Source organism: Jaculus jaculus, chromosome 2 (assembly GCF_020740685.1).
Source record: "Jaculus jaculus isolate mJacJac1 chromosome 2, mJacJac1.mat.Y.cur, whole genome shotgun sequence".
Taxonomy (NCBI): Eukaryota; Metazoa; Chordata; class Mammalia; order Rodentia; family Dipodidae; genus Jaculus; species Jaculus jaculus.
This window is the reverse complement of record NC_059103.1, coordinates 34193756-34216455: the sequence shown is the minus strand read 5'-3', so window position 1 is coordinate 34216455 and position 22700 is coordinate 34193756. Positions and strand designations below refer to the sequence as shown.

General features: G+C 47.3%; 1 protein-coding gene and 1 pseudogene across 1 annotated transcript; both read left to right on the top strand.

Annotated features, from left to right (window-relative positions):
- Nucleotides 1-1655: 1655 nt before the first annotated feature.
- Nucleotides 1656-7388, top strand: Acp5 (acid phosphatase 5, tartrate resistant). Its single transcript, XM_004667486.2, has 6 exons — nucleotides 1656-1790; nucleotides 2935-3023; nucleotides 3255-3521; nucleotides 3720-3847; nucleotides 5165-5510; nucleotides 6853-7388. The coding sequence occupies exons 3-6, from the start codon at nucleotides 3255-3257 to the stop codon at nucleotides 7096-7098; spliced, it is 987 nt and encodes a 328-aa protein (XP_004667543.1). The 5' UTR covers nucleotides 1656-1790; nucleotides 2935-3023; the 3' UTR covers nucleotides 7099-7388.
- A 13608-nt stretch (nucleotides 7389-20996) lies between these two features.
- On the top strand, nucleotides 20997-21851 carry LOC123458803 (annotated as a pseudogene).
- Nucleotides 21852-22700: the final 849 nt, after the last annotated feature.

Genomic DNA, 22700 nt, shown 5'->3' with positions numbered 1-22700 from the left:
CCTGCAATCCTCCTGCTTCAGCTTTCTAGATGCTGGGATCATAGATGGCTTTATTCTGTGGAATTCTTATAGCAATTTGACTCTTCCCCTTCGATTTTTTTTTTCTGTATGTATGTATGCATTTGAGACAGGGTCTCATGTGTCCACAGCTAATCAACTATGTATTGAGATTGTCCTTAAACTCAATCCTCCTGTGTCTACCTCTCAAGTGCTAGAATGACAGATGCATACCACCATGCTGGGTTTATGCAGTGCTGGGCATGGAATCCAGGACTTCATGCATGCAAAGCAGAGCCACAGTCCTTTATGTGTTTGATCTATTTTATTTTATTTTATTTATTTATTTATTTCAGAACAACAGAGAGAGAGAGAGGCAGATAGGGAGAGAATGGGCACCAGGGCCTCCAGCCACTGCAAATGAACTCCAGACTCATGCGCCCCCTTGTGCATCTGGCTAACGTGGGTCCTGGGGAATCGAGCCTCGAACCGGGGTCCTTAGGCTTCACAGGCAAGCGCTTAACCGCTAAGCCATCTCCCAAGCCCTTATCTATTTTATTTTTTAATATTTTATTTATTTATTTGATAGAGATAAATGGGCAGATAAGACAATGGGCATGGCAGGCCCTCTAGCCACTGCTAGAGAACTCCAGATGCACGTGCCACCTTATGCATCTGGCTTACGTGGATTCTGGGGAATTGAACCTGGGTCCTTAGGCTTCACAGGCAAGTGCCTTAAGCGCTAAGGCATCTCTCCAGCCCTCTTACATTTATATTTGAGACAGGTCTCATTAGACCAGCGCTCACTGTGTAACCCAGCTTGGCCTGGGCCTCCTGATCCTCCTGCCAGACTCCAGAGTGCTGGGATTCAAGTATGAGCCCCCTGCCCTGTCTTTTTTAATTTGAGGTGGCCAAAGTACTTTGGTATTTTAGACATCTCCAGCAATAGAGAACAGGGGGTTGAATTCTCTGCTTTTTGCTGAAGTTCAAATGAACTGATGTGGATAACTTTTTTTTTCTTTTGAAACAGCGTCATGTAGCCTAGACTGGCTTAGAACTCACTTACGTAGCTGAGGATGGCCATAAACTCCTGATCGACCTGTCTGCACTGGTGGAGTGTTAATATCACAAGCATGAGCCAATATGCCTGGTTTTATGCAGTCCCTGGGCTTCAGACATTCAAGACAAACCCTCTACCAACTGGACTACATCTCTATCCCCAATTCCATCTTCCCTGAGCCTTGTTACCACCAAAATAAGGGATCACTGCCCGGCTTCGCAGGTGGCTGTTGTCTGGCTGCATCTGAACGCCTTCCCCACTCCTACTGGGGAACCCAGAGCCTCGAGCCTGCTAGACAATGCCTTCATCTCATTTTAAAGACCTGTAGACTGGGGTTGAAGGCTCTGACCTGACTACAACTTGACCCAGTCAAGGGCCCAGCTGTGTCCTAGGCAGGTGGTGACTTGTATCTGAAATAGGGTCCAGGAGCCGCTCCCCCAGTCCGAGCGTGTACCTGGGTCATCTCTGCAGCTCTTTAACCCATTTCACCGCCGTGGAGCCTGCTCCCAGGAGGCCAGGCGCAGCGCGACGGCCCGGGGCTGGGGCTGGGCGGGGAGGCCGAGGCGCCCGCCCTCTGCGCCCGGGCTCACCTGGGCTGGCCCCGAGCTCCGGGGCTGGGGCGCCGCCGGCTCCGTAGAACTCGAGTAGCCCCCCAGCGTCCAAGCGATCGTCCTGAGGATTCGCAGTCGGACTCGGGCCTCAGCCCTTGGCTGGACCCGGGGCCCTCAGGCAGGTGAGACCCGCGGGACCCAGCCCTGGCTGTCCTCGCCGCCGCCTCGTGCCCGTGCGGAGCGTGTCTCCAGGCCTGCTCATGCCACCACTTCCTTTCTGCTTGTCCCCGCTGCAGAGTGGAAAGGGGTGGGACCCACAGCACGCTGTGAGACCTGGGACGAGTCGCTGACCCTCTCGGAGCCTTTGTGGACTCGACGAGGGGTCCTCGCCCCTACCGCGCCCGCGCGCTCGCACACAGCCCAGCGGGCCGGCGGGGACTGGGGGACGGAGGGAGCGCTCCTGTCCGGGCGGGTGCGGCTCGAGGACCCCGCGGGCGGAGAGACCCGGCCACTCCCGCCGCGCCGCGGGCTCCACTTCCCTCCGCTGAGCTGCAGTCCCGGGCGCGCTTGAGGGCTGGCGTGGGTGCGCGGTCAAAAGGCTACACAGTCACGTGGAGCGTTCCAGAAGCCTCCTGCTGGGGTTGCTCTTGCTGGAGGGGGGTTGGGGCCATGGGGAGGGTGTGACAGGACTTCCTGGAAAAGGGAAGCGCGGGCTTACACTGAGACGTGGAGAGGCACGGACGGGCAAGCAGCAAGGCACAAGTTCCACCCAGTTGTTGCCAAATACACCGCGCCGGGCCGGGCCGCACAGAAGTAGCCTTAGACGCACAGCAGGACACGAGTCCAAATAAGGACATGCGTGAGTGCTGTCACAGAGGTGCCCCGGAGGAGTCAGACACATGTCACAGACTAGCCACACAGGACGTACAAGCTGAGCAGAAGAGGCTGCGCCGAGCCAGGGCTCCTGCGCACAGGGCGGTGAGGCCCGGAAAGACCCGCCGCACGCAGGAAATTCACACCCGGCACAGGCAGGCAAGCATGTTTTCAGAGAACAGAGGTGCAAGGCGCCCTCGGGCGCATACAGCTCCGGAGCCGTGTGCACGCGCACCCGGGCTACAGCCTCACAAATACACCAACCCACAAAGGACCAGCAAGCAACACAACATGTCCACACAGGTTTGCTTCCCACACCAGCCTCTACCACCCCCTCCCACCCCCTGTCCAGTTCTGGGGAAGTCCAGAGCTCACATGACTCGGGGGGAGGGCTTCTGGGATACTCCTTGGAGAAACTAAATCATCTTCCCTAATGATCCACTTCCACCCCAGGAAATAAAGGCTCAGTGGCCACAACTGTGCCTGGGAACCCACCTGCCTCGTGCGGCCCCGCTGACCAGCTTTCTTGTGCCTCCCGCAGGGTGAGTGCTGGGCACCAGGGAGCCAGGGTGGTAGACAGAGCCTGGGGCCTCCCTTCTGAGTCTGGTGGTGTCAGTTCCTGCCACTCTGTCCTGGGAACTAGGACACTGAGGGCTTCCCACTGGGCTAGCGGCACAGAGAGCTGCAGAGAGCTCCCAGAAGGTAGCGTGAGGTTCTTGAAGCTGTGCTCCCCAGCTCTCGACCACGACCCAGTCACAGCCTTTCCCTCTCAGATGGACCACTTGCCGGTGCTGCTGGCTCTGCAAGCCGTGCTGCTCACACCCCTGGCTCACTGTTCTACTGCTTCCTCCACCCTGCGCTTTGTGGCTGTGGGCGACTGGGGAGGGGTCCCCAATGCCCCATTCCACACAGCCCGGGAAATGGCCAACGCTAAAGAAATTGCCAGGACTGTGCAGATCATGGGCGCTGACTTCATCATGTCCCTGGGGGACAACTTCTACTTCACCGGCGTGCGCGACGCAGACGACAAGAGGTTTCAGGTATGTTCTCCACAGGGTCAGGGCCTGCCCCTGGAGAGAAGGTCGCTTCGCTCGGTGACTTTTCTCTGCGGAGGGCAGAGAGAAGCTAACGGAGCTCTTGTAGGTTCCTGGATTACTCAGTGACTCCCTAGCACCCAGCCCAGCAGCAGGATTACTTGTTGATTCTGGGGGACAGGGTGCTCTTTCTGTCTGTCACAGGAAACCTTTGAAGATGTGTTCTCAGACCGTGCCCTCCGCAATGTGCCCTGGTATGTGCTGGCTGGTAACCATGACCACCTTGGCAATGTCTCTGCACAAATTGCCTACTCCAAGATCTCCAAGCGCTGGTGAGCCTCCCTGGTCTCCCTCTGTAGACCCTCTCCTTGAGACAAAGAGGCCCATTGTCGTTTAAGAGGAAAATGCTTTTGTTTTTGTTTTAAAACAGGTCTGGGATGCACTGTGTCACAGAGCATGACCTTGGACTCTTCATTTTTCTGCCTCTGTGTCTTAAGTGCTGGGACTGCAGGCATTTCTGAGGGCACCTGCCAATTTGTGCTCTATTTTTGTTTTGTTTTATTTTGTTTTTCAGACAGGGTCTCATTCTAACCAGGCTGATCTAGAACTCAGTTTATAGCCCAGGCTGGCCCAAAACTCATGGCAGTCCTCCTACCTCAGCTTCCCTAGTGCTGGGATTAAAAGTATGAGCCACTATGCCTGGCTTGTTTTTGATTTAAAAATATTTTTGTTTACTTGTTTGCAAGAGAGAGAGGGTGGGAGGAAGCACCAGGGCCTTTTGCCACTACAAAAGAACTCCAAGCACACATGCCACTTTGTGCATCTGGCTTTACATGGGTGCTAGACAATTGAACTCAGGCTGGCAGGCTTTGCATGCAAGCACATTTAACTGCTGGCCCATCTCTTCAGCCTTTGCTTTTGATTTTTGAGACAGAATCTTGCTGTGTAGTCCAGGTGGATCTCAAACTCAAGATCTTTCAGCTTCAGTCTCCTTAGTATTGGATTGATCGGCATACACCACCATCCCTTGCCAAGTGCTTACTGGACAAGCACGAGGACCTGAGTTGGACCTCCAGCACTCATAAAAAACCAAGCACTATAACACACATCTATGATGACACCCCAGTGTTGGGGAGACAGAGATAGGCAGATCCCTGGACCTCACTGCCCAGCAACTTAGCCAAATTGGTGAGCCCCAGGTCCCAGTGAGAGGCCCTTTCTCAAAAAAGTAACCACCTCTTACCTCCATATACATGTACATGAGCACACACACATACAAATAAAAAGTTGTGTGTTTTTTTTTAAGGCCAGTACTCAGGAGGCTAAGGTAGAAGGGTCACTGTGAGTTTGAGGGTATACTGGGTTACACAGAGTGAGTTCCAGCTTAGCCTAGACTAGCATGAAACCTTGCCTCAAAATAACAACAGCCTGGCGTGGTGGTGCACACCTTTAATCCCAGCACTCAGGAGGCAGAGGTAGGAGATCGCCATGAGTTCAAGGCCACCCTGCGACTACATAGTGAATTCCAGGCCAGAATGAGACCTTACCTCAAAAAAAAAAAAAAAGAAAGAAAGAGGCCCTTGGGCCAGAGCTGACCTTAGTGTTTCTCTACTTAAAATTTTCACCCAAGCATTCTTTTCCTTACACAGGAACTTCCCAAGCCCCTTCTACCGCCTGCATTTCAAAATCCCACGGACCAACATGACCGTGGCCATCTTCATGCTAGACACGGTCATGCTCTGTGGCAACTCAGATGACTTTGTCAGCCAGCAGCCCACCATGCCTCAAGACCTCGGAATGGCCCGCACCCAGCTGTCCTGGCTCAAGAAGCAGCTGGCAGCAGCCAAGGAGGACTATGTGCTGGTGGCTGGCCACTACCCCATCTGGTCCATAGCTGAGCACGGACCCACCCGCTGCCTAGTCAAGCACTTGCGGCCACTGCTGGCCACATATGGGGTCACTGCCTACCTGTGTGGTCACGACCACAACCTGCAGGTGAGGGCCTTGTGAGTGGGATGGGGAGCCAGGTAAAAATCCAAAGGTCTGAGGGCCTCTGGTGGCCTTCTGAACATCAAAACTTGCCCTCAAATTCTAATGTCAGGGCTGAGGATCAGGGAGGCCTTGCCTAGAATCCTGTGAGGGCTGGGGCCCTGGCTCAGGGGTAGAGCTCCTGTCTAGAATCCACAGTGAGGGCCGGGGGCGTGGCTCAGGGGTAGAGCTCCTGTCTAGAATCCACAGTGAGGGCTGGGGGCGTGGCTCAGGGGTAGAGCTCCTGTCTAGAATCCACAGTGAGGGCTGGGGGCGTGGCTCAGGGGTAGAGCTCCTGTCTAGAATCCACAGTGAGGGCTGGGGGCGTGGCTCAGGGGTAGAGCTCCTGTCTAGAATCCACAGTGAGGGCTGGGGGCGTGGCTCAGGGGTAGAGCTCCTGTCTAGAATCCACAGTGAGGGCTGGGGGCGTGGCTCAGGGGTAGAGCTCCTGTCTAGAATCCACAGTGAGGGCTGGGGGCGTGGCTCAGGGGTAGAGCTCCTGTCTAGAATCCACAGTGAGGGCCGGGGGCGTGGCTCAGGGGTAGAGCTCCTGCCTAGAATCCACAGTGAGGGCTGGGGGCGTGGCTCAGGGGTAGAGCTCCTGCCTAGAATCCACAGTGAGGGGCTGGGGGCGTGGCTCAGGGGTAGAGCTCCTGTCTAGAATCCACAGTGAGGGCTGGGGGCGTGGCTCAGGGGTAGAGCTCCTGTCTAGAACCCACAGTGAGGGCTGGGGGCGTGGCTCAGGGGTAGAGCTCCTGTCTAGAATCCACAGTGAGGGCTGGGGGCGTGGCTCAGGGGTAGAGCTCCTGTCTAGAATCCACAGTGAGGGCTGGGGGCGTGGCTCAGGGGTAGAGCTCCTGTCTAGAATCCACAGTGAGGGCTGGGGGCGTGGCTCAGGGGTAGAGCTCCTGTCTAGAATCCACAGTGAGGCTGGGGGCGTGGCTCAGGGGTAGAGCTCCTGCCTAGAATCCACAGTGAGGGCTGGGGGCGTGGCTCAGGGGTAGAGTTCCTATCTAGAATCCAGTGAGGGCTGGGGGCGTGGCTCAGGGGTAAGGCTCTTGCAAAGCATTCTATCCCCAGCACCGCAAAGAATAAAAGTCTCCTGAAAGTCCTAATATTTCTACCTGTGAATATTGATATACTCCTGCCCATGCGAAAACTGGGGCAAGGAGAGGTTATGCATTTCTTGTTCAGCATGACTTTGTAATCAGGAACAACCCAGCCCTGTACCAGAGGCAGGTCCTGGTGCCCCTGGTCAACTGCAAACCAGGGCTGGGTGCTCCACCAACACTGCGTCCTGTACTCTCAGTATCTTCAGGACGAGAATGGTGTGGGCTACGTGCTGAGCGGAGCCGGGAATTTCATGGACCCCTCCATGCGGCACCAGCGGAAGGTCCCCAATGGCTACCTGCGCTTCCACTATGGATCCGAGGATTCATTAGGCGGTTTCACCTACATTGAGATAGGTCCCAAAGAAATGAGCATCACCTACATTGAAGCTTCCGGAAAATCACTCTTCAAAACCAGCCTCCCGCGGCGGCGAGCCAGACCCTAAACACCCAGGAGGATTCCACATGTCCACTCGGGGGCCTGAGGCAGGGAGCCTCTGCAAGCATGGTGGGTGGCCCTGCGAGGACCCACTCACTCACAGGCAGCTTTCCCTCCAGCCCATATGCTCTGGTAGAATGGGACAGAGCCACTGGTGGGAACGTGGACGCGTGTCCCAGCTGCCATGTCACGCCCCTCAGCCTCTTGCTGGGGTTTGGCGAGCGAGGCAGGGGTGGGGAGGGAACGCTTTCTCCTGAATCACTGCCAATCAATAAAAGAGTCGTTGTCACTGCTGCACTTGTGCCTGAAATGTGTGGGTCACCAGGGTCTCCCTGCCCTCCTACGCCAGTAGCTCTATAGAAAACCAAATGGTTTCATACAGGTTTTTGATCTGGTTTTTGTTTGGTTTTGCTTTTTTTTCCTATCCTTTCCTTTGTCCTGTTTTGTCAGGGTCTCGCCCAGCCCAGGCTGTCCTTGAACTCACAGCAATCCTGCTATCTCAGCCTCCAAGTGCTGAAATTATGAAGGTGTGTCATGCCACCATTCCCACAAGGTGATTTTTTTTTTTTTTTTTTGCTATGGGGCTGAAGGTAGAGCCCAAGGCCTCCTGCATGCTAGGCAAGGGCTACCACCTAGCTACATTCTGAACACTTGTTGTTTTTTAATTTTTTTATATTTTTATTTATTTGTTTGCAAGGAGAGAGAGAATGGGTGTGCCAGGGCCTCCAACCACTGCACACAAGCTCCAAATGTATGTGCCACTTTGTGCATCTGGCTTCACGTGGGTCCTGGGGACTTGAACCTGGATCATTAGGCTTTGCAGGCAAGCAACAAAACCACTGAGCCATTTTCCCAGCCCTTAATTATTTTTATTTACTTATCTGAGAGGGAAGGGTGTGTTGGAGAGAGCATGGGCTCACCAGGGCCTCTTGCCACTGCAAATGAACCCCAAACACATGTGGCAGGTTGTGGATCTGTGAATCTGGCTTTATGTAGGTACTAGGGCACTGAACCTGGGATGCAACACCAAGGTCTGGAAGTGATTTTAAGTAAATATAAACAATCAGCTATCCTGGGCTGGGGAGTTGGATCAGTTGGCAAACTTCTTGCCTTTCAAGCATGAAGAACTGGGCTGGAGAGATGGCTTAGCGGTTAAGCGCTTGCCTGTGAAGCCTAAGGACACCGGTTCGAGGCTCGGTTCCCCAGGTCCCACATTAGCCAGATGCACAAGGGGGCGCCCTGGCGCGCCCATTCTCTCTCTCTCCCTCTATCTGTCTTTCTCTCTGTGTCTGTCGCTCTCAAATAAATAAAAAAAATTTAAAAATATAAAAAAAAAAAGCATGAAGAACTGAGTTTGATCCCAGAGTTAAGAAAAAAAAAAAAACCAGTACTCAGGAGGCAGAGGTTGGAAGATCACCATGAGTTCAAGGCTACCCTGAGACTACATACTGAATTCCAGGTTAAACTAAACTAGAGCAAGATGCTACATTGAAAAAAAAAAAGTTAAGGCTAAATGCATTTGTTTGTTTGCAGTGTCTAAAGGTCCTGGTACACCCATTCTCTCTTCTGCTCGCTCTCTTGATCCTTGCAAATAAATAATTTTTGTTTTTGTTTTTCCAGATAGGGTCTCATTCTAGCCCAGGCTGACCTGGAATTCATTATGTAGTCTCAGGATGGCCTCGAATTCATGGTGATCCTCCTATCATTGCCTCCCCAGTGCTGGGATTAAAGGTGTGCTCCACCACGCCCAGCCTTAAATAAAATTTTTAAAGCCAGCTGTGGGACTGGAGAGATGGACTAGTGGTTAAGGTACTTGCCCACAAAGCCAAAGGACCCAGGTTCAATTCCCCAGTACCCACATAAAGCCAAATGCGCAAGATGGTCCAAGTATCTGGAGTTTGTTTGCAGTGGCTAGAGGCCCTGGTGCACCCATTCTCTCCCTCCCCCTCCCTCCCTCCCTCCCTCCCTCCCTCCCTCCCTCCCTCCCTCCCTCCCTCCCTCTCTCTCCCTCTCTCTCTCTCTCTCTCTCTCTCTCTCTCTCTCTCTGCCATGAGTTCAAACCACCCTGAGACTACATAGTGAATTCTAGGTCAGCCTGGGCTAGAGCAAGACCCTACCTCAAAAAAAACAAAAACAAAAAAAAAAAAGAAGAAGAAGAAGAAAGGAAGGAAGAAAGGAAGAAAGAATGAATGAATGAATGAGGAGGAAAGTGCCAGGCATAGTGACACATACCTTTAATCCCAGCACTTGGAAGACAGAGGTAGAAGGATCATTGTGAATTCAAGGCCACCCTGAGACTACATAGTGAACTCCAGGTCTGGGCTAGAGGGAGACCCCACCTCAAAAAAACAAAAACAAAAGGAAGCAGGGCCTTACTATATTGTCCTGGCTGACCTGGTACCTGCTATGTAGACCAGGCTGGCCTGGAACGTACAGCAACCCTACTGCTTCTGGCTCTCAAGTGCTGGGATTACAGGTGCATGCTGCAGACAGAAGCCAGGGCCTTGTGCATGCTAGGCAAGTCCTCCGTCATTGAGCTACAGCCCCAACTACTGTTTCTTTCTTCCTTGCTTTTTCTTTCTTTCTTTCTGTTTATTTTGCTCTAGCCCGGCTGTCCTAGAATTCACTATGTACTTTCAGGGTGGCCTTGAATTCATAGCAATCCTCTTACTTCTGCCTCCTAGGTGCTGGGATTAAAGGGATTCCAGGCTTTATTCTTTATCGTTTTGTTTTTGTATTCAACATCTTCCTTTCTGACACCAAGAGACCACACCAAGGTCTCTTGGCACTGCAGATGAATGTCCACCTGGTTTTACATGGGTGGCTGGGAAGTGAACAGGGCCAACAGGCGTGGAAAACAAGCAGCTTCAACCTCTGAGCCAGCTCCCAGCCTCAACTGTGCTCTTTGATGGCTGCTCTCACCACATTCATCTTGTCAGTTTGAGTACAGAGCCAGTAACATTTGCTCAGTTCAAACTCCAAAGTACATAGAAAAGTGCAGCAGGCTTCATGGTACAGGTGTATAATCCCAGGCCTTGGAAGGTGGACACAGGAGGATTAGGAGTTCAAGGTTACCCTAGGCAAGTTAGAAGACTGCCTGGACTACCTGAGACCCTATGTCAAAAAAAAAAAAAAAATAGTAAAATAAGTGCTGGAGGGATTGTTTAGTGGTTAAGGCACTTGCCTGCAAAGCCAAAGGATCCAGATTTGATTCCCTAGGACCCACGTAAGCCAGAAGCACAAAGGGGCACATGTGTCTGGAGTTTGTTTGCAGCAGCTGAAGGCCCTGGCATGCCCATTCTCTCTCTTTCTCTCTCCCCTTCAATCCCTCTTTCTCTCTCAAATAAATAAATAATTAAATAATATTTTTCAAAAAATAGTAAAATAGGGCTAGAGGAATAGCTTAGCAGTTAAGGCACTCGCCTGCAAAGCCAAAGGACCCAGGTTCTATTTCCCAGGACCCATGTAAGCCAGATGCATAAGATGGCATATGCTTTTAGAGTTTGTTTGTAGTGGCTAATGGCCCTGGCATGCCCATTCATTCATTCTCAATCTCTCCCTCTCTCTCTCTCTTTCTATCTCTCTTCCTCCCTTCCTCCCTCCCTCCGTCTTTCCCTCTCTCACACAAATAAATAAAATAAAAATTTAACAATAGTAAAATATGGCTGGAGAGATGGCTTAGCAGTTAAGGTGCTTGCCTGCAAAGCCAAAGGACCTCAGTTCAATTCACCAGGACCCATGTAAGCCAGATGCACAAGGTGGCGCATGCAACTGGAGTTCATTTGCAGTGACTGGAAACCCTGTTGTACCCATTATATCTCTACTTCTTTCTCTCTGCATCTTTCTCTCTCTCAAATAAATAAATATTTTTAAAAATAGTAAAATAAAATAAAAAAGAGGAAAAATGCAATATCTTACCCCATCCCTGTCCCAGGCACCCCATTTTCTCCTTCATCTCTTGATAGGAAATACCTTTTCATAAATGCCATGGGTCTCCTTCCTTTCTAGAGCAGAGAGAGAAAGAGGCAAAGAGAAAGAATGAGCACGCCAGGGCCTCCAGCTACTACAAACAAACTCCAGAAACATGTGCCACCTTGTGCATCTGGCCTATGTGGGTCCTGGGGAAATGAACCAAGGTCCTTTGGCTTTGTAGGCAAGTGTCTTAACCACTAAGCCATCTCTCTAGCCCCCCCTTCCTTTTTTTTGAGGTAGGGTCTCCCTTTAACCCAGCCTCACTTGTAAATGACTCTGCAGTCCCAGGCAGTCCGCCTACTTCTGCCTCCCTGAGTGCTAGGATGAAAGGCGCACACCACCTCGGCCACCTGACCAGCTTTCCTGTCTTTCTTTTTCTTTCTTTTCTCCTCCTCCCGCACTCCTCCTTCCTCCTCCTACTTTTACTTCTCTTCTTCTTCCCCTTCCTCCTCTTCGTCCCCCTCACCCCTCCTCCTCTTCCTCCTCTTCCCTCCACTAGGGAAATGATCTCCCTACTTGCTATTCAGCCCATTGAACTGCACCTTGTTATTTTAAAACCAAATTTTTTTTTTTTAATTTTTATTAACATTTTCCATGATTATAAAATATATCCCATGGTAATTCCCTCCCTCCCCACCCCCACACTTTCCCGTTTGAAATTCCATTCTCAATCATATTACCTCCCCATTACAATCATTGTAATTACATATATACAATATCAACCTATTAAGTATCCTCCTCCCTTCCTTTCTCCACCCTTTATGTCTCCTTTTCAGCTTACTGGCCTCTGCTACTAAGTATTTTCATTCTCACACAGATGCCCAGTCATCTGTAGCTAGGATCCCCATATGAGGGAGAACATGTGGCGCTTGGCTTTCTGGGCCTGGGTTACCTGACTTAGTATAATACTTTCCAGGTCCATCCATTTTTCTGCAAATTTCATAACTTCATTTTTCTTTACCGCTGAGTAGAACTCCATTGTATAAATGTACCACATCTTCATTATCCACTCATCTGTTGAGGGACATCTAGGCTGTAAAACCAAATTTTTTAATATTAATTTTTATTTTATATTAATTACAACAGGGTATTTTTTTAATCCCCTCATCCAAGCTCCTGTTACCCTGGAGGCCCTCCTCAGTAGGATATCCTATTCATTGTGGGGTCACAAAGGTCTCAGTCAGTCCCTGTGGGGTAGTGAAGAACCATGCCCCAGGATATTCCTACCCATCATGTGGCTTTTATAATCTTTTCACCACCTCTTCCACAATGTTTCCTGAGCCATGGCAGGCCTGTTGGCAGTCTGATTTAGTGTGGAGTTCTCTGCAGCCTCTGGATTTCTGTTTTGATAGGTTTTGATTGATCACTGTGTTTGTCACCATCAACCTGGGGCTGGTTGTCAGGCTAGTAATATAAACAGTGTTCATGTCGTCACTTACCCTGCAATTTCTCCTGGGCCATGACAGATGTGGTATTGGTGATACATCACATGGTGGGCAGTTAGTTAACTTCTTGTCTTTTTTTTTAACAAATAAATTTAAATTATTTATTCTCACTGATTATTAATCATCATACAGCAAATACAGTATTAATCTTTACTTATAAAATGTGATTGTTACAAGTAAAATAAAGCTTTTAGAATTTTCATTTAAAAAGACAAATTTTGTAAATAATCATTTTTAGGATGAGAAAATTATTTCAGATACTGTCTTAAAATGCTATTAAAAAATCTTTACTCTGAAAAGGGTCAAGAAAAAAATACCTGACCCCTCTAGAACTACCACCACTTCTAGTTTCTTTTCTCTTCTGTATTTCTCAATCTCTTTCTTTCTCAGGCAAGGTCTCTGCCCAGGGTGAATATTGCCATCCTCCTACCTCAACCTCCAGAGTGCTGAAATTACAGGTTGAGCCATCACGCCTGGCCTAGTTCTAGTTTCTAACTTCTGTTTTGTACCATCAGCAAGGAAACAAGACACACTACTTAACACTGAAACTACCTGTCAAATAATTAGGTAGAATAAAAGTTGTATATTCTTAAATTGAACATATACTCTTTTTTTCTCAGGTAGGGTCTCTCTGTAGCCCAGGTTGACCTGGAATTCACTATGTAGTTACTTAGGCTGGCCTTGAACTCACAGTAATCCCCCTACCTCTGCCTCCCAAGTGCTGGAATTAAATGTGTGTGCCACCATGTCCAGCAAATGTAATCTATAAGTCTTTCAATATTATAAAACCATTTGAATCAAAAGTTTTCTTCTAGTCCTGGAGACCAATATTGATACCTTTTTCAATACCAAAAAAAATTTAGTGTTTTGTGGTCTTAAAAATTTATAGAAGTTGATATATTTGAAGATGTGATGAAGTAGCTCCATCTTTCCATTTATTTATACGATCTGAAATCACAGTTCTGCACAGTGGACATGTTTTCTCTCTGTTAAACCATAAGGCAATGCACTCATCACAAAATATATGCTGACAAATTAGAATTGGCTTCTGAAATTCAGTTTGACATATTGGACAAATATCATCCACAGCTGAACACTGTCTCTTGCTGGCAGCCACTCCATAACTTGGTCGGGTAAAAAATAGTTGCAAACATATCAGAAAGTTCTCAAATGTCCAAAAAAGTCCAACAGTTTTAGTATGAGGTAGAGTAAAGCCAACAATATCCCAAGAGTCCATCTACTTACATGACCAAACTCTCCATAGTTTATAAGGTATCGAAACCAAACTGGTATAGGAACAAAACTTCGGTAATACTGACATAATTCTTCTAAAAGCATGTACCGGGCTGGAGAGATGGCTTAGCGGTTAAGCGCTTGCCTATGAAGCCTAAGGACCCCGGTTCAAGGCTCGGTTCCCCAGGTCCCACGTTAGCCAGATGCACAAGGGGGCACACGTGTCTGGAGTTCGTTTGCAGAGGCTGGAAGCCCTGGCGCGCCCATTCTCTCTCTCTCCCTCTATCTGTCTTTCTCTCTGTGTCTGTCGCTCTCAAATAAATAAATAAAAAATTTTAAAAAAAAAAAGAATGCTAGCCACAATGAGTGTTTCTATGGAGCTGATTTATGCTGTCTTTTATATAATTCTCTCTCCATCCCCTATCCTCTAATACCCCTACTTCCAATTAAAACCAAAAATTTTAAAGTGTAATTCACATATTAAATGTATAGGGGTGTGTGTGTGTGTGTGTGTGTGTGTGTAATGAGAATGAACTGCACCAAGCATACACTCTACCACACAGAGCCACACCTCAACCCTGGTCTGAAGTTGGCTCTCATTCTAGCCCAAGTTGACCTGGAATTTACTAAGTAGTCTCAGGTTGGCCTCGAATGCATGGCAATCCTCCCATGTCTGCCTCTTGAGTGCTGGAATTAAAGGTGTATGCCACCATGTCCAGCTACTGATAAGACTTTTTAAAAAAATATGTTTTCCTGGCATGGTGGCATACACCTTTAATCTCAGCACTCAGGAAGCAGACATGGGAGGATTGCCATGAGTTTGAGGACACCCTAAGACCACATACTGAATTTCAGGTCACCCGGGCATAGATCAAGACATTGCCTCAAAAAGCCAGATATATATTATGTATTTGTCTTTATATGGTACTGGGGAATTGAACCCAGGCCAGCAGACATTATAAGTACCATTAATGGCTGAGCCATCTCCCAGCCTCCTGCTCTAGTAAGCTTTGAAAAATGCACAAATTCACCACATAAACAAAATAGCATTCCCACCTACAATCCACAGTGAGGGCTGGGGGCGTGGCTCAGGGTTAGAGCTCCTGTCTAGAATCCACAGTGAGGACTGGGGGCGTGGCTCAGGGGTAGAGCTCCTGTCTAGAACCACAGTGAGGGCTGGGGGCGTAGCTCAGGGGTAGAGCTCCTGCCTAGAATCCACAGTGAGGGCCGGGATTATGGCTCAGGGGTAGAGCTCCTGCCTAGAATCCACAGTGAGGGCTGGGGGCGTGGCTCAGGGGTAGAGCTCCTGTCTAGAATCCACAGTGAGGCTGGGGGCATGGCTCAGGGGTAGAACTCCTGTCTAGAATCCACAGTGAGAGCTGGGGGCGAGGCTCAGGGGTAGAACTCCTGTCTAGAATCCACAGTGAGGCTGGGGGCGTGGCTCAGGGGTAGAGCTCCTGTCTAGAATCCACAGTGAGGGCTGGGGCCGTGGATCAGGGGTAGAGCTCCTGTCTAGAATCCACAGTGAGGGCTGGGGGCGTGGCTCAGGGGTAGAGCACTGACTTAAAGGGTGAAGCCTTGAGTTTCATCTCCAGTACCACACACACACCCACACACGCACGCACGCGCACATGCATGCATGCATGAACGCATACACAAACAATTCAAGATTTTCGTTCCGTTTGCACCTATTCTTTCTGCCTGTTATACTTGTAGATGTGTCCTTCAGCCTATGGGAGAGAACTTTTGAGGTCTTTCTGTAGCTGTAGGGACCTCAACTGCTAACCTACTGATACTCCAGTACCCTAGATTGTTCCAGTCGTTTTACAGTACTGCAGTGCCTGACCTTGCAAGTTAATTTGCTATGTGTTCAGGCATGTTTCTGGATAAACAGGATTTATTCTCAAGAGCAAGTTTGTATACATTTTAGCCTTTTTTATGGTGCTGGGCACGGAAGGCAGAGCCTCACTCACTGGAGGCTGCACCCACAGCCACACTTAGAACAAACACAGAAAGCTGAGCTGACATCTACAGGAGAGCCCAGTTCCCCTCTGAGGCTGAGTTGAGTAACAGCCCACAGACAGTCTGAGCCACTGGCACAAGGCAAGTCACAAAAACCACTCCTCTGGAAATGTTTCAACTGCCACTCAGTCACTCCAGCTGCCAGCCTGGCTGAGAGAATTGAGTAACAACCTAGACAACGTACCTGAGCTTCCTTCCTAGGAGAGGATCTTGGGAGGAGGCAGCACCTTCTACTTATTACTTTGTAGATGCTCATACTGGCAACCTTGGGACAAAGCGAATGTTACTGTTACAGTTAAGAAACAAAAAAGAAGCCATGCTTGGTGGCATAGCCTTTAATCCCAGCAGAGGAAGGATGTGAGTTCAAGGACAGCCTGAGACTACCTTGCCTTCTTCCTCTGACCTCTGAAAAGAAAAGAAAGAAATCTTAGTTGACCAAAAACTATATCTTAAAAAAAAAAACCTGAAGCTGGGTGTGGTGGCACACACCTTTAATCCCAACACTTGGGAGGCAAAGGTAGGAGGATTGCCGAGAGTTCAAGGCCACCCTAAGTCTAAATAGTGAATTCCAGGTCAGCCTGAGCCATAGTGAGACCCTACCTCAAAAAACAAAGAACAAAACAACAACAACAAAAAAAGCTGACCTATTTGTGTTCCAGGCCAGCCTACAGAATGAGTTCCAGATAAGCCTGGGATACAGTGAGACCCTGCCTCAAAACTAAAACAAACTAAAATAGAAAGGTAATCTTACCAAAGAGCCAATCATGTGGTCAGATTTACTACAACCACTATATGCTAGTGGTAACACACAGATAATCCCAGCTACTCAATAACTTGAGGTAGGAGGATAACTTCAGCCCAAGAGTTCAAGACCAGCCTAGGCAAATACTGAGTGTCTTTCTTTTTCTCACTTTGTTTTTTCAAGGCAAGGCCTCAATCTAGCTCAGGCTGACCTGGAACTCTCTGTAGTCCCAGGCTGCCTCAGACTCACAGTAATCCTCTTACTGCTGCCTCCTGGGTGCTAGAATTAAAGGCATGTGCCACTATGACTGGCTTTGTCTCTTTTTATTGTATTGTTTCTTTTTGTTGTTGTTGCGAGACAAAGTCTCACTCTGTATCCTAGGCTGCCATTGAACTCAGTTCCTCCTGTCTCATTCTCCCAAGTGATTCATCTCTCTCTTTGGCATTTTTAAAGCTATTTTATTTCTCTCTCCCTCTCTCTCTCCCTCTCTTTCTCTCTCTCTCTCTCTTTTCCTTTTTAATATTGTTTTATTTTATTTATTTATTTATTTATTCTTCCAAGGTAGGTTCTTATTGTAGCCCAGGCTTTGACCTGGAATTTACTATGTATTCTCTCAGGTTGGCCTCAAATTCATGCTGGTCCTCCTACCTCTACCTCTCAAGTGCTAGGATTAAAGGTGTGCACCACCATGCCGGGTTTACTTGTATTGTTGTTTGTTTTTTTAAGTGTTAAATATTCTTTATTTTATATTATACACAAACCACAGTAAAATGCCTTTAATAAGTAAAAGACAACATCTTTGATACAAGAAATTCTAACTGAGTTGGCATAGTCAAGACAATTGCTTCATTATCTTTGACCCTGGTCTCTAGTGGACTCATGAACGCCAGCTGAAACATAGGTAAGTCTTGCTTGGTTTGGAACAGTGAAGAGAATGTTTCCCAGTGTTTAAGCATATTCATGTAACCAGTTGTAGAAATCTAAAGATAAAACCAATCTTTATTATATTTTGAGGTGTTATTCCCCATCTTTGTGAAAAGTTGAACAATGCTAATTCATTCCAATTATATCTTTAAAAGGGAAAGTAATGATAGTATTGACTGACCACAATACTATTTTTTGTTTGTTTTGTTTTTCAAGGTAGGGACTCACTCTAACTCAAGCTGACCTGGAATTTACTATGTAATCTCAGGGTGGCCTCTTACTCACAGCGATCCTCCTACCTCTACCTCCCAAGTGCTGGGATTAAAGATGTGTGACACCACGCCCGGCTCCACAACACTATTTTTTAAAAGATCACTTTCACTTTACTGAAAACCAGTTTTACTTAAATAAGGACTGTCCAAAAATATTCTGTTAGGAAGCCGGGCGTGGTGGCGCACGCCTTTAATCCCAGCACTCGGGAGGCAGACTACATGGTGAATTACAGGTCAGCCTGGACCAGAGTAAGATCCTACCTCAAAAAAAAAAAAAAAATTCTGTTAGGAATACAAGAATATATCAGAAAGATCATTCAACCCAACCAAGTAGGCTTTATCCCAGAGATGCAGGGATGATCCAACATACACAAATTGATAAATGTAATACATTATATAAATGGACTGAAGGACAAAAATCACATGATCATCTCATTAGAAACAGAAAGAGCGTTTGACAAAGTCCAACATCCCTTCATGATAAAAGTCCTACAGAGACAGAGAGACCCTACCATGAAAAAACAAAATAAATAGATAAATAAATAAAATAAAATAAAGTCCTACAGAGCCAGGCATGGTGGTGCACGCCTTTAATCCCAGCACTTGAGAGGCAGAGTTAGGAGGATTGCTGTGAGTTCGAGGCCACCCTGACACTCCATAATGAATTCCAGGTCATCCTGGGCTAGAGTGAGACCCTACCTTGAAAAAAACAAACAAAACAAAAAAAAAAAAAAAAAATATATATATATATATATATATTTTTATACACACACACATACATATATATATATATATATATATATATATATATATATATATAAAATAAAAAGTCCTACAGAGACTGGGAACATATCCCAACATAATAAAGGCTATTTATGACAATCCTACAGTCAACATAATACTAAATGGGGAAAATCTGGAAGCTTTTCCACTAAAATAAGGAGCAAGACAAGGGTGTCCACTTTTATTTAATATAGTACTGAAAGTCTCAGCCATAGCAATAAGGAAAGAGATGCACATAAAAAGGAATAGAAATTGGAAAGGAAGAGATCAAGTTATTCTTATTTGAGGATGACATGATTCTATACATAAAGGACCCTAAAGACTATACCAGCAAACTATTAGAGCTGATAAACACCTATAGCCATGTAACAGGATACAAAATAAACACATAGAAATTAGTAGCCTTCCTATATGCTAACAACAAACACACAGAGGATGAAATCAGAGAATCACTCCCATTCACAATTGCATAAAAAAAAAAATAAAGTACCTTGGAATAAACCTAAGCAAGGAAGTGAAGGATCTCTACAATGAAAACTTTAAAACACTCAAGCGAGAAATTGCAGAAGACATTAGGAAATGGAAAGGCATCCCTTGTTCCTGGATCAGAAGAATCAATATTGTGAAAATGGAAATCTTAGCAAAAGCAATCTACACATTTAATGTAGTCCCCATCAAAATTCCAATGGCAGTCTTCACATAAATAGAAAAAAATCAAAAATTCATTTAAAAGCACAAAATACCTCAAATATATAAAACAATTTTAAGCAACAAAACTAAAGCTGATGGCATCAGCATATCTGATTTTAACCTATACCACAGAGCCATAGTAACAAAAGCAGTACAGTACTGGCACACAAGCAGACATGTAGATCAATGGAACAGAATAGAGGACCCAGATGTAAGTCTGGTTAGCTATAGCCACCTGATCTTTGACCAAAATGGCAAAAATACTCATTGGAGAAAAGACAGCCTCTTCAGCAAGTGGTGCTGGGAAACTGGGTATATCTATAGAAGGATGAAAACAGATCCTTAACTCTCTCCATGCAGAATTAAGTCCAAATGTATCAAAGACCTTAATATCAGACCTGAAACTCTAAAGCTGCTAGAGGAAAAAGTAGGGGAAACTCTTCAACATATTGGTCTTGGCAAAGGCTTTCTGAATACAACCCCAATAGCTCAGGCAATAATACCACAAATTAACTGCTGGGGCCTCATGAAATTACAAATAATTTGTACAGCAAAGGACACTGTGAGTAAAGCAAAGAGGCAACCTGCAGAATGGGAGAAAATCTTTGCCAGCTATACATCTGATAGAGGATTGATAACTAGAATTACAAAGAATTCAAATATTTAATAAGAAATCAAACAAACCAATTAAAAATGGGCTACGAAACTAAATAGTTCTCAAAAGAAGTAATATGGATGTCATATAAACATCTAAAAAACATGTTTTACATCCCTACTCATCAGGGAAATGCAGATTAAAACTACATTGAGATTCCATCTCACTCCTGTCAGATTGGCTACCATCATGAAAACAAATGACCATAAATGCTGGTGAGGATGTGGAAAAAGAGGAATCCTTCTACACTGTTGGAGGGAATGCATTCTGATCCAGCCATTGTGGAAATCAGTATGGAGGTTCCCAAAACAGCTAAAAATAGATCTACCATATGACCCAGATATACCACTCCTAAGCATATATCCTAAGGACTTGTTCACTACCTTAGAGATACTTGCTCAACTATGTTTATTGTCGCTCTACTTACAATAGCTAGGAAATGGAACCAGCCTAGTTGTTCCTCAACTGATGAGTGGATAATGAACATGTGGCACATTTACACAATGGAGTTCTACTCAATGGTAAAGAAAAATGAAGTTATGAAATTTGCAGGAAAATGGATGGATCTGGAAAGGATTATACCTAGTGAAGTAACCCAGACCCAGACAGCCAAATGTCACATGTTCTCTCTCATATGTGGATCCTAGATACAAACAATTGGACTTCTGTGTGAGTAGGAAGAAAACTCAGTAGCAGAGGACAGTAAGCTAGAAAGGAGATATACAGGGAATAGAAAGGGAGGGAGGGGATACATAATAGGATGGTATTGTATATATGTAAGTAGAAGAACAGATTAATGGGGGTGAAAAGGCCTAAGTGAGGTCAGGAGAAGAGATTAAGTAAAGGAAACATGGAGGCAGGACTAATAAAAATCTAAGATGATATAAATAAGTCATATGGAAACCTGCTTTTTTGGACAATGGAACACACAGGAGCCATAGATTGTTACTAGAAAATTTTCAGTGCCAAGGATGGTATACCTTCCACTGAGTTGTCAGCTAGGGAGGTCAAAACATTACAGGCCATTGCTGAGGCCCTTGATTTCCCACCAGGAATAGATGGCAAGACCCTATTGCTGAAGACTCCACATACTTGGGCTGCAAGGTCACTGAAAAACCCTGCTGGAGAAGTCTGAACTGCTGCGGGCTTTAGACCAGCCACGGCGCAGACCCACGCGGGGCGCCGGGACCACGCAGGTGCCAAAGAGGACCCTGCTAAAGAGGTCCTGGCTCCCGGTGGGACCGTGTGCCTAGAGCTTGCTCCACTGCGGACTTGCATTTCCCGCCTTAGAAGCCGTCCATGGACTGGAACCCCGCTGATGGCACTGGCCCAGTGCACGTGCCTTTGGGGCACGTTGTGGCTAATGAGAAATGGCGCGGGTCACAGTTGGCTCAGGAGATGCAAGTCCAGTACTCTTCAAGGCATTGTAGTTGTTGAAAAAACAGGAATGAGTGAACAATACTTCCCAGCGGTCCAGAAGTTTACTGTGCTAGACCTGGGGATGGTGTTGCTTCCAGTGGCCAGCCAGAGGGAAGCATCCTGCCTCATTGTCCAGTTGGTTCAAGAGCAAGCCAGAGAGCCCAGCAGGAACCCCTTCCTCAGGAGGAGGCGCTCTGTGCTCTCTGAGGCGTCCCTGGTCCGAGCTGTGCAGCAGATCCCGGGGGTTGGAAGGGTTAAAGCTCCCCTTCTGCTTCAGAGGTTTTCAAGCATCCAGCGACTGAGTAACGCGTCCACTCAAGAACTCGAGCCAGTGGTTGGACAAGCGGCCGCACAGCACATCCATGCCTTCTTCACCCAACCCAGGTGACAGCTGGCCTCACGTCCACGACTCTTCCTTCAGGCCACAAACTACAGGATCTTGTTTTCATGTGTACAAAGCTAGAAGGGGCTGGGAGATGGCTCAGGGGATAAACCTCATGCTGTACAGGGTAAAGACCAGAGTTTGGGCCCCCAGAACCCATGTAAATACCAAATGCACACGAGGGATTCCCCAGACGAGCTGGCTGGCTAGACTAGCCCAATGCATCATGAACTTGGGTTCAAGTGAGAGACCTACCTCAGTAAATAATGTGGAGAGTAATTGAGGAAGACACGTGATATCAGCCTCTGGTCTAACACCTCCTCCCCCCCAACATATCTACATACAAACACAAAGGAAGAGAATGTAGTTCCCTCCTAGTGATGAACAGCGAAAGATAAAAACTGATGGTGCTCAGGAGTCCCCTGGCCTTGCTGTCTGAGCACTAAGTTTGTGGGTACCAAGGGCCTCTGGTGGTATTGCCCACATTGATGAGATGAAAAGGGCTCGGTGGACATCATCAAAGAGTGCCAGGGACTCTCAAGTCTCAGCAAAAAGCCAGTTAGGACATATCCCAGGAGTGACATTGGTCTGCACCTGCCATAGCGGGTGAGAAGCCCCAGGCGGCAGAGGTGACAGTGGAAAGGAAACTCGGAAGCACGGTCTCGAGAGCCCCAGTTCCTGGAGTTGGGGCTGCTGCTCGGGGATCCTCTGCTAACCTCACATACCTGTGCTCAGGGGCTGAGTGTAAACAAGCAAGCATGCACAGACAAGTGTGTAACAGTTCCTCCCTCCCCCCCCCACCTCCTCTCAATACAATAAAAATATTTTGCTCATTAGTCATGATGGTGTGAAAGAAATAAAAAAATAAAAAAAATAAAAAAAAACCCTGCTGGAGCTGAGCTGAAAACCTCCTCCATGTAGACCAGATGACACAAAGCTGGAAAAAGCCATGCTGCATGCAGTTCAATGGAACAAAGAGAAATCATTAGTGAAGATACTCAACAGTGGACACTGCAAGCCTTATATTTGGCCAACCAGGCCAAATGAGCCAACGGGTGAAATGGTGGCAT

What these genes read in the sequence shown, in the direction of transcription:
- Acp5 (XM_004667486.2), top strand. Translation starts at nt 3,255, where the DNA reads ATGGACCACTTGCCGGTGCTGCTGGCTCTGCAAGCCGTGCTGCTCACA. An exon ending in CAGACGACAAGAGGTTTCAG is followed by an intron (nt 3,522 to 3,719) that starts GTATGTTCTCCA and finishes TGTCTGTCACAG; the next exon opens with GAAACCTTTGAAGATGTGTT. An exon ending in TCCAAGATCTCCAAGCGCTG is followed by an intron (nt 3,848 to 5,164) that starts GTGAGCCTCCCT and finishes TTCCTTACACAG; the next exon opens with GAACTTCCCAAGCCCCTTCT.